The 12,490-nt window shown below is 46.2% G+C and overlaps 1 protein-coding gene across 2 annotated transcripts in view; it reads right to left on the bottom strand.

Annotated features, from left to right (window-relative positions):
• iars1 (isoleucyl-tRNA synthetase 1) overlaps window positions 1–12,490 on the bottom strand; it is a 159,953-nt gene that overhangs the window by 89,843 nt on the left and 57,620 nt on the right. For both annotated transcript variants that reach the window (XM_056273008.1, XM_056273007.1), the window contains exon 14: window positions 5,037–5,163. In XM_056273008.1, the coding sequence (XP_056128983.1) occupies window positions 5,037–5,163 (127 nt within the window). The remainder of the gene's footprint in view (window positions 1–5,036; window positions 5,164–12,490) is intronic.

Raw genomic sequence — 12,490 nt, forward strand, 5'->3', positions numbered from 1 at the left:
ATATTACCACTTGGAGAGAGAGAGACAGACAGACAGACAGACAGACAGGCAGACAAAGAACTATACATACAGACAGAGAGACGGACAGAGTAAGAAATAGAGAGGAGATAAACAGATAGAGAAAAAGGAAAAAAGAAGAAGGAGAAAGGACAAGACAGAACAGAAATAATAAATGAGAATTAGGAAGAAAAAATAGAAAGAGAGAAGAGTGAGACAGAGAGAGAGAGAGAACGGCACAGAGAGAGTGCGACAGAGAGAGAGAGCGAGCAACAGAGACAGAGAGACAGAGAGAGAGACAGAGAGAGAAACAGAGACAGAGAGACAGAGAGAGCAACAGAGACAGAGAGAGAGACAGAGAGAGCAACAGAGACAGAGAGAGAGACAGAGAGAGAGACAGAGACAAAGAGAGGGACAGAGAGAGAGACAGAGACAGAGAGACAGAGAGAGCAACAGAGACAGAGAGAGCAACAGAGACAGAGAGAGAGACAGAGAGAGAAACAGAGACAGAGAGACAGAGAGAGCAACAGAGACAGAGAGAGAGACAGAGAGAGAGACAGAGACAGAGAGAGAGACAGAGAGACAGAGAGAGAGACAGAGACAGAGAGAGAGACAGAGAGAGAAACAGAGACAGAGATAGACCGAGAGACAGACCGAGAGACAGACAGAGACAGACAGACAGAGACAGACAGAGATACAGAGAGAGACAGACAGAGATACAGAGAGAGACAGATAGATAGACAGAGAGAGACAGAGAGAGAGACAGAGATAGAGACAGACAGAGGCCGACAGACAGAGACAGAAACAGACAGACCGACAGAGACAGCAAGAGAGAGACAGACAGAGAGAGACAGACAGACCGACAGAGACAGCAAAAGAGAGAGACAGAGAGAGACAGACAGAGGCCGACAGACAGAGACAGAGAGGCCGACAGAGACAGAGAGAGACAGAAACAGACAGACCGACAGAGACAGCAAGAGAGAGAGACAGAGAGAAACAGAGAGAGACCGACAGAGACAGAGTGTGTTCTGAAAGTCATAACTTCTATTTGTGGGAAGCGGGTCGCTAGCCGTCCTTCTTTCAGCTGAAGAGACCAGCGGCTAATTTTTCAACCCAGTTCTGACGTCCTGCACTCACTTCAGCTCCTTCACCTCATTAGAAAGCAGAGAAACCAGAATCCACAGGACAGCGTGACTCATCGGCACCTTCTGCTCCCTCCTCCATTGCTCCACCAGAGACCGCCTCACATGTGTCTGGACAGTCTTTCCCCTTTTAAACTCTCAGACGACCTTTCAGGTTTTAATGACCTGATCCAAGACCGGTGGGACTCTGACATGGCTAGAAATCTGAGACCACCAAACACAAATATTTCTTCAATGTTAAAATTTTGCCCTCAAATGTCACAGAGAGAAACCCACCAGGTCCAAATCCTGCTTCGTGAAAAGTCCCTGGTTCTGGTTTCAAAACTAACACATTATGGACAGAATTTGGCTCCTTCCCCTACTGTTCTGTTCATTCCCCTCTCCTCTCATCATTTATTCTGCACCCCTCTACCCCAGGTCTCTGTAGTCTGCATGTAGAGACCAGAATGTGACCTGGTTTCGGTCCGTCAGCCATGTGACGTGGGAGAGACGCGGGAGACACGGTGACAGGAAGGTGAGTTGGGGCTAGCGGGCTAGCTCACTGTAGTGAGTTTCTATGGTTAAGTTGATGCTCTCGATCTGGAATGTCCTCTGGATTAGGGTGTTCCTATAGTCTGTGAATATGTAAATAGTTCACTTGATGTTGTGAATATTTAAATAGTTCATCTGATCTTCTGCCTCCCTTTGTAGATTTTTTAATTACTTTTTTACTTCAAATATATGATGTCCCTGTAGTGAGTTTGTGATTATGTGGCTAAAGATTTCTCCATCTACCTTTTATATTGCTTAAGACGTTCTCTCCCTCACTGCAACCAACACAACCACTAAGCTTTAAGCGAATGAATGTGATGATGTCATCAATATGCAAATGAGAGCATGACATCACCTGACGATGTTTAGAGCTAGTGCTAACTACTTTCACTGGAAGAGTTGGCAACACCGATGGTAGGAGAAAATTCCCAGAATGCTTTGCAAACTGAGGCAGTGTAACATGGAACATGGCTGCCAGTGCAGGGAAAGAAGCCCATAAATATGTACATCTATGCAAATAATCATCCAAAATTCTTAAAATCTGTTGTAATATCTTGGTGTAATGTACATGCAAAGGAATACTTAATTGGATTTTTATAACAATCATTTCAGAAAAAGCGCTACTCACAATGTCAATAGAACTTCATGTAAATGACGATTTGGGAGTGACAGTACAGTTATTTCCATGTCCCATTTATGAAGCTTGAAAAGTCATCCAGCAGCAAATTTTCTGCCCTTCCCTGCTCATCTGACATCAGTGCAGGGCAGAAATGTCTATGGGCAGGACCATACTGAAATAGCCGATGTGTAAACATGCTTCCTGGCTATTGTCTTGTCTTGTCTTGTTTTGTTCTGTCCTGCAAGTTTGGTCACATTTGTCACTATAATAGTTGATGATGGTAGCAAGCAACTGGATTTAATATAAAAGGATGTTGCGTTGCTGTTAAGCCCACTGAGGCAAATTTGTAATGTGTGATATTGGGCTATACAAATAAAATTGATTTGAATTGATTTGATTTGATTTGATTTAGTCCTATAGTACCACAATGTTGTAACATGTTGTAACATTCCAGTACATGGTTGTTATAATGTTACAACATGTACAATGTTATAAAATTGTACCGTGTTGTAACATTGTAGCATGCTGTAACATTCCAACACATGGTTGTTACAATGTTGTAACATTGTTACAACCATGTATTCTAGCATGTTGTAACATTCCAGTACATGGTTGTTATAATGTTACAACATGGTATAATGTTGTAACATTGTAGCATGTTGTAACATTCCAGTACATGGTTGTAACATTCTAGGGACTCCTGAGCAAACAAGGCAACAAATAAAATTCCGAGCAGCAGACATAACGATGATGGTTATGACGTTAACGAGTGGTGTCCCGTTCCCTAGGTGAAGATTTCAAACCCCACCCTATGTAGTAGCTTCGTTTTGAGGGGACACTACCCAGTAGAGGGCACTCCAAAACTAGGCGTAGGGCCAGGGGAGGCATTGGGATTGGGCCTATGTTCTCAACTGACTTAAACTGACTCTTCAGCCTACTGACAGTTGGTTTCTGACAAATGGTTTCCCCCATTTTTTCCGATAAGGTTTTTCTTGTGGAGTTTTTCCTCATGCGGATCTAGGGTCCAAACATAGAGGGTGTCATATGATATGTATATATATGTCGTGTGTCATTCATATTGTCGTACATTGTTGTATATTGTATATTGTACTGATTGTAAAGCCCTTCGGGACTAACTGGTGGCTTTGGGCTATAAAAGTGACTTGACCTGCACTTCTTTCCCTTTTTATTCCATTTCCATTTTTTTATCTTTTAATTACTTTTCTAAAATACCTTTTTATATTCTGCAATTCATATTAAGTATATCTATGTATTTTGTAAAGCATTTTCAACTGCAACTGACCTTTTGCAAAGTCCCCCCCCCTTAGTTACTGTTGCTATGCCCATCAAGCACTTCAAAACCATCCAGGAAGTAGCCGGAAAACCCCAAAAATTGAAGGAAGAAATCAGCGCATTCCCAGAGAAAATAAGTGAGGTATTTTGGAGTAATTCATCCTGAATATCATCCTGTGAAGGCAGGAGGGACTACAGTATGCAGCAGGGATACATTCAGAATATTAACAGTAAAACGGACTTGCGTGGACTCCGGGCTGCCAGGTGCGACTGTAATGGAGGATAAAGCTTACCGGTCGCAATCAAAGATGAGAAACCCCATCGACTAATTCTGAAACACACTGTGGACCAATTGTGCTCTTGCACTGTAGGGTAAGTTAAATATTTCAACTGTTATTGGCATATTTTTAATAATCCATTGTCAAAATCACTGTATTATAGTGTTGATTTCGGCCAAGGCTCCCCATGGCGTTCTTTTATCCAGGCTTTGTCAGGGGTCCTGTATGGGCTCCTGGGGGGTCGCAGGGCGGCCAGGGACATGCCCCGGGGCCGGGGGAACCCACCCATGGTTTTTTTTTTTTACCTTCGAACCAGAACCGGTATTTTCAACAAAATAAGGCAAACGAGATGCCTCCGCGGGCGGGATGACTTTTCCGAACAGCCGGTCCCCACCTGGAGCTCCCAGAGGGGGAGAAACATTTAAAATAGGCCGGATATGAGGAGGTCAGACTGGCCAGAGACCATCCCAGCGACCCTCCCCGCAGGTCTTTATGCTCTGAAGTGAAAGGTGGAACCTGGCTAACCTGTGACTAGCATAACAGAGTTATGTTAGCGGGCTAGCTAGCATTAGCTATCATTAAATGAGGTCTCTCTGGCTACAGACTAAGCTGGTTACGTCATCAGGTACATTAATAATGTTATTTTGTTAGTCAGTAATACGTTGTTATGTTGTTAATGGTAATAATCATTGTGTGGGTAAAAGTAACAGTAATAATACGTTAGCTATATTAGCTATCAATAATAGCTAGTAGCCAGCTTAGCTTGGAGCAGACAGGTTTTTTGGGGGTTTTGGGTGGATTAAGCTGGCCATGGGGTCTGCTATACTGCCAAATCCATTGCCCACATTGCGCTTCTTGCGTTCTGGGTTTCAGGAAGGGAAAGACAATTACACCCCTCCAAACTTTTCAGAGATCTAGTATCCGATCTGCAGATCCCATAGGCACACCGCTTCAGCATTTTGCTGTCTGTTTGAAAGCTTGACGGACCTCCCTCACATAGAAACCGTTGCTAAGGTAGGATTGGACAAGCACCGTTCTGGGTCGGTACTTTGCGAAAGGTCAGTTGTGTGAAATGTGCGATATATATAAACTTGCCTTGCCTTGCCTGTGTGTGTGTGTGTGTGTGTGTGTGTGTGTGTGTGTGTGTGTGTGTGTGTGTGTGTGTGCAGTGCTGACCTCCTCAAAGTCGTCGCTGACCCAGAGAGGGATGGGCGTGCCCCAGTAGCGGTTTCTGGATATGGCCCAGTCCCGGGCATCTCTCAGCCAGTTCCCAAACCGCTTCTCCCGGACAAACTCTGGAACCCTAAGAGAGAGGGAAGGAGAAAGAGGAGCAGAGGAGAGTCTTTTTTTTCTAAAAAGAACAGACTAATTTCTACCAAAAACAGAACAAGAATCTGATTTAGAACCCAGATCAGATTTAGATCACAGTCCGAGGCTATAAAGTCAGCATGGTTGGCAATAGTTCATCAAACGACATCAGAAAAAAGCTCTGTGTCATTTCCATGAAGAGGCGGAGCTCGAGTTCACCTTTATTAACATTTAACCTTCTGGCATGGCACACAGACTATTAAAATATTATATATATAAAATATATAAATATATTTTATATATATAATATTATTAAAATGGATAGACTCCACATCCCCGTGACCCTGACAGCAGGATAAGCGGGTTGGATAATGGATGGATGGATGGATAAATATTATTAGTAAAATATTATTAGATATATTATTGAAATATTATTAGTAAAATATTATGATGAACACAATACCTTGATACCCGACACAATGTTACTGTCATTAGTTCAGAAGCCCATGAAGCTTTCAGAACAGAGGGGAACCCTGATTGGTTGAGAAACCAGTCTGTTGAACAGGTGACAAAAATGCAGCTTGTCTGCTTTAAACACACTCTGCTACCTGGTCTACTTGTTCTGCCTGGTCTACCTGTTCTGCCTGGTCTACCTGGTCTGCCTGTTCTGCCTGGTCTACCTGTTCTGCCTGGTCTACCTGGTCTGCCTGTTCTGCCTGGTCTACCTGTTCTGCCTGGTCTACCTGTTCTGCCTGATCTACCTGTTCTGCCTGGTCTACCCGTTCTGCCTGGTCTACCTGTTCTGCCTGGTCTACCTGTTCTGCCTGGTCTACCTGTTCTGCCTGATCTACCTGTTCTGCTTGGTCAACCTGTTCTGCCTGGTCTACCTGGTCTGCCTGTTCTGCCTGGTCTACCTGTTCTGCCTGGTCAACCTGTTCTGCCTGGTCTACCTGATCTACCTGTTCTGCCTGGTCTACCTGTCCTGCCTGGTCTACCTGGTCTGCCTGGTCTACCTGTTCTGCCTGGTCTACCTAGTCTGCCTGGTCTACCTGTTCTGCCTGGTCTACCTGTTCTACCTGTTCTGCCTGGTCTACCTGTCCTGCCTGGTCTACCTGGTCTACCTGTTCTGCCTGGTCTACCTAGTCTGCCTGGTCTACCTGTTCTGCCTGGTCTACCTGTTCTACCTGTTCTGCCTGGTCTACCTGTTCTGCCTGGTCTACCTGTTCTGCCTGATCTACCTGTTCTACCTGTTCTGCCTGGTCTACCTGTTCTGCCTGGTCTACCTGTTCTGCCTGATCTACCTGTTCTACCTGTTCTGCCTGGTCTACCTGTTCTGCCTGGTCTACCTGGTCTACCTGTTCTGCCTGGTCTACCTGTTCTGCCTGGTCTACCTGGTCTGCTTCAGCTCATCTGACTCTCTATTCACATTTGGTAACTTGATTTTTTTTGATTGATATATTTTTGTTTTTTGTTGTTTTCTTTCTCATCACTTTCTGATTTCATCAGTCTCATTTATGATGATCTTTTTCTCTGGGTTTCTTATTTCCATTTTTTGTTGTTCTCTACACATTAATATTTCTCATTTTTTTCAGACCCAATATCTAGTTCTGTAATTATTTTATTTATTCATTCACTTGTTTTTTGTTGGCTAAATTACAGTCTGAATCCATGCACACAATGAAGGATGACTTCATCAATTCCCATTTCTGAAAGACGTCCTTATTTACACCTCTAATACATCAACTTCTAATGTTGTTCATGTAAGTTCACTCTGTTCCTTATTCTTACTGGGACCTAGACGGTGTAGACACCTGGCTGCGTTTTCACTCACTCACACAACACAACACAACACAACATCACAGTCAAGTCCTCGCCTTTGATGATGCACTGTGATGATGATGATGATGCACTGTGATGATGATGATGATGCACTGTGATGATGATGATGCACTGTGATGATGATGATGAACTGTGTGATGATGCACTGTGATGATGATGAACTGTGTGATGATGCAGTGTGATGATGCACTGTGATGATGATGATGAACTGTGTGATGATGCACTGTGATGATGCACTGTGATGATGATGATGAACTGTGTGATGATGCAGTGTGATGATGCACTGTGATGATGATGATGCACCGTGTGATGATGCACTGTGATGATGATGATGATGAACTGTGTGATGATGCACTGTGATGATGCACTGTGATGATGATGATGAACTGTGTGATGATGCAGTGTGATGATGATGATGCACCGTGTGATGATGCACTGTAATGATGATGATGCACTGTGTGATGATGCACTGTGATGATGCACTGTGTGACGATGATGAACTGTGTGATGATGCACTGTGATGATGATGATGCACCGTGTGATGATGCACTGTGATGATGATGATGCACCGTGTGATGATGCAGTGTGATGATGATGATGAACTGTGTGATGATGCACTGTGATGATGCACTGTAATGATGATGATGAACTGTGTGATGATGCACTGTGATGATGCACTGTGATGATGATGATGAACTGTGTGATGATGCACTGTGATGATGCACTGTAATGATGATGATGAACTGTGTGATGATGCACTGTGATGATGATGATGCACCGTGTGATGATGCACCGTGTGAGACAAAATGAACTGATCACATTAAAAGCACTTATCAATACTACGCATTAGAAGAGGGCCAAATCAAATATCCATCCGTCCATTATCCAAGCTGCTTATCCCAACTGGGGTCATGGGATGCTGGAGCCTATCCCAGCAGTCACTGGGCAGCAGGCAGGGAGACACCCTGGACAGGCCGCCGGGCCATCACAGGGCCCACACACACATATATATTTTTTTTGGATCCCCCCCCTTTTTCTCCCCAGTTGTACCCGTCAAATTACCCCATTCTTCCAAGCCGTCCCGGTCTCTGCTCCACCCCCTCTGCTGATCCGGGGAGGGCTGCAGACTACCACATGCCTCCTCTGATACATGTGGAGTCGCCAGCCACTTCTTTTCACCTGACAGTGAGGAGTTTCACCAGGGGGACGTAGCACGTGGGAGGATCACACTATTCCCCCCAGTTCCCTCAAACAGGCGCCCTGACCAACCAGAGGAGGCGCTAGTGCAGCGACCAGGGCACATACCCACATCTGGCTTCCCACCCACAGACACGGCCAATGGTGTCTGTAGGGATGCCTGACCAAGCCGGAGGTAACACGGGGATTCGAACCGGCGATCCCCATTTTGGTAGGCAACGGAATAACCGCCACGCCACCCGGACGCCCCTTTCTCTTGTAAGTTTGAAGAAAAGAAAAAAAACCAGGATGGCAGAAGGAAAATGAAACGGTTTTTGTATCGATATAAATTTTGTAATATATACTGCTGGGAAAAATAAAGATGGCGTTCCTTGCACCAGCGCCTCCTCTGGTCGGTCGGGTGCCCCCGCATCGGCAGAGAGGGGGTGGAGCAGTGAACGGGACGGCTTAAAAAGAGCAGGGTAATTGGCCAGATACAAATTGGGGGGAAATTGGAAGAAAAGAAATGGTGAATCAGCGCCAACAAACGGTTTCTGTTGAGAGGCCAGACAGCACAGCGGCGCTGTGGCACACGCTGGTTTGAGGCCAGATGAGGAAGGAGAGCCCCATAACTTGGAGGAGGCGATCTGTCGGATTGGCGGCAGAAAGGTGGCGGTGAAAAGCGCTACTACCGCACATTTAAAACCCGTCTACCGATCCACCACCCCACCCAATTCGCCCACCTTGGAAAGACCAAATAAGATTAAACCACAAACCGGCCTGGGTGTTTTGAGGTTTCTGACTTGTAGCTGGGGAGAAAGCCTAAACCCTGCCTCCGGCTGTTTCCTCCGCGAGTCGAACGAAGCAGCTTGTTTAAGGTAACCTTTGTTCTTGGTCTTAGTCTGAAGGCAGCTAAAGGAGGCCTTGTTTTAAAAGGAGAGACTGTCCCAACACACAACCTTCAGCTGAACCACTGGTGGTTTAAGAAACACCACTCGCTGCTGCAGCCCCTTCTGATTTACTCATTCCTAGTTGCAAGAGGCTGCGCTCACTGAGATCCTTCGATCTTATCCTGCCAGTGTCCTCTCTGAGGCTCTTCTCACAGCAGCCAACGCAGGCAGCTACTCAACCATCTGACATACACTTAGTAGATAACAAAAGACACAAAAAGACAAAAATCTTCACAGTTAACAAGTGCAACCCTGTCCTTTCATTTTTCCAATTTAAAACTGACACCATCTACAGCCACCTGACCACCTCCCCTGCCCTCCCCCCTTACGGCTCAGCCCTGTCAAGCTCTCCCCCGTGTCCCCAGTGGAGTGGTCCAACTCTACGGCAGGAATGAGAAGCTCCACTTGTTTTCTGGATCCCATCCCATCCAGTCTTGTTAGGGACTGTCTCCCAGCTATCTCCCCACCCATCACAGAAGGCATTAACTCCTCCCTCAGCTCTGGTTCAGTCCCCCACATGTTTAACCTGGCTGCTCTCACCCCAACCCTCAAAAGACCTGGGCTCAACCCTGGCATCAGGAGCAATTTCCTGCCTATCTCCAACCTGCCCTCAAAAACACTGGAACACGTAACGCCTCCAGCTTCAAGCCCACCTCATCGCCAACGGAACCACTTTGATCCGGGTTCCACTCACAGCACAGCAAATAAACACGCCTCCTTTAAGTCAGTAACCACCTCCTCCTCTCCCCGGACGCTGGCCACCTCAGCATTCTCCTCCTCCTACACCTCGCCGCTGCTTTTCACACCATCAACCGCACCATTCACAAGACTAATTCATCCATCCACCCATCATCCAAACCGCTTATCCTTACTCAGGGTCACGGGGATGCTGGAGCCTATCCCAGCAGTCATTGGGTGGCAGGTGGGGAGACACCCTGGACAGACCATCACAGGGCCCACACACACACACACACACACACACACACACACACACACACACACACCCTAGGGACAATTTAGTCCAGCCGAGTCACCTGACCTACATGTCTTTGGACCGTGGGAGGAAACTGGAGCCCCCGGAGGAAACCCACTAATAAACCAATAAATCCAATAATAATAATAACAATAATAATAACCCTAGGTCCAAGGAATGGGCCCAGTTATTATGTTGTACTATGGCATGACGTTAAAGGAAATTTGTATAATAATAATAATAATGATAACTTTATTTATATAGCACTTTCTAAAACAAATTTACAAAGTGCTTTACAATGACATAAAACCAGACAAGGCAAAAATAAGAGTAAGACCAAATAAGTAATAGTAAAAATAAAAACAGTATAAATAACCAAAAACAAATATCAAACATTGGTAAAAACTTTCATATAAAGAAAAGTTTTAAGACAAGTTTAAAAGAAGCTCTAAAAGAAGCTCAATCACCCTTTGTGACAAACTGAGACCTGGGCTTAACCAGCAGGGCTCCATCTGCAGACCTCACTGGTCGAGGGGGGGCATACCAGGTCAATAAATCAGAAAGGTATGTAGGACCAAGACTTTTTAAAGACTCAAAAGTGGGCAATAACATTTTAAAATCAATTTGAAATATGACAGGCAGCCAGTGTAGGGGGGCAAGCACAGGAGAGGTATGGCCATGCCTCTTTGTACCGGTAATGAGCAAGCAGCGGCATGTTGTACCAACTGCAGACAGTGGAGGGAGCCCTTGCTGATACCAGAATAAAGTGCATTACAGTAGTCAAGCCCAGAATAGATAAAAACATGAAGGCCAGGTGAATCGGCTGCGCTAAATTATCCCTATGTGTGTGTGGGGCCCTGTGATGGCCTGGTGGTCTGTCCAGGGTGTCTCCCCGCCCGTTGCCCAGGAACTGCTGGGATAGGCTCCAGCATCCCTGCCACCCTGAGAGCAGGATAAGTGGTTTGGATAACGGATGGATGGATAGATGGATGTACATCCTTTTGTAGATCAGCAACTGATAGAAATGACCTAATTGTGGAGATTAGCTTGAGCTGGAGAAAGCATGACTGAACAACATGTTTGATGTGCTTATCAAAACTGAGGTTACCCTCGAATATTACCCCAGCAATCCGAGCAGCCTGCTTAAGACTACCTGACAGACCACCAATATTCGGAACAAAAAGGCTGAAGGGGGTCTGAGTGGCATGGCGCTCTATTTCATTGCCTACCAACATGGGGATCGCCAGTTCGAACCCCCGTGTTGCCTCCGCCTGGGAGGCCAGACGTGGGTGAGTCTTGGTTGCTGCACCAGCACCCCCTCTGGTCAGTCGGAGCACCTGTTTGGGGGAGGGGGGGGGAAGCTGGAGCGAATAGCATGATCCTCCCACGTGCTACGTCCCCCTGGTGAAACTCCTCACTGTCAGGTGAAAAGAAGCAGCTGGCGACTCCACATGTATCGGAGGAGGCATGTGGTAGTCTGCAGCCCTCCCCAGATCGGCGGCGGGGGCGGAGCAGAGACCGGGACGGCTCGGCCCCTGGCAGCTCCATATTCAGCATCCTTCTCCCAATATACCCAGCATCTCTCCTCCACACATGTCCACACCATCTCAATCTTGCCTCTCTTGCTTTGTCTCCAAATCGTCCAACCTGAGCTGTCCCTCTAATATACTCGTTCCTAATCCTGTCCTTCTTCATCACTCCCAGTGAAAATCTTATCATCTTCATCTCTGCCACCTCCAGCTCCTCCTCCTGTCTTTTCATCAGTGCCACTGTCTCCAAACCATACAACATAGCTGGTCTCACTACCATCTTGTAAACCTTCCCTTTAACTCTTGCTGGTACCCTTCTGTCACACATCACTCCTGACACTCTTCTCCACCCACTCCACCCTGCCTGCACTCTCTTCTTCACCTCTCTTCTGCACTCCCCATTACTTTGGACAGTTGACCCCAAGTATTTAAACTCATATGCCTTCATCACCTCTGCTCCTTGCATCCTCACCATTCCGCTGTCCTCCCTCTCATTCACACATAGGTATTCCGTCTTGCTCCGACTGACTTTCATTCCTCTTCTCTCCAGTGCATACCTCCACCTCTCCAGGCTCTCCTCCACCTGCACCCTACTCTCACTACAGATCACAGTGTCATCGGCAAATATTATAGTCCACGGAGACTCCTGCCTGATCTCCTCCGTCAACCTGTCCATCACCATTGCAAACAAGAAAGGGCTCAGAGCCGATCCTTGATGTAATCCCACCTCCACCTTGAACCCATCTGTCATTCCAACCACACACCTCACCACTGTCACACTGCCCTCATACATATCCTGCACCACTCCTACATACTTCTCTGCAATTCCTGACTTCCTCATACAATACCACACCT

The sequence above is a fragment of the Lampris incognitus genome, chromosome 2 (genome assembly GCF_029633865.1).
Source record: "Lampris incognitus isolate fLamInc1 chromosome 2, fLamInc1.hap2, whole genome shotgun sequence".
Classification (NCBI taxonomy): domain Eukaryota; kingdom Metazoa; phylum Chordata; class Actinopteri; order Lampriformes; family Lampridae; genus Lampris; species Lampris incognitus.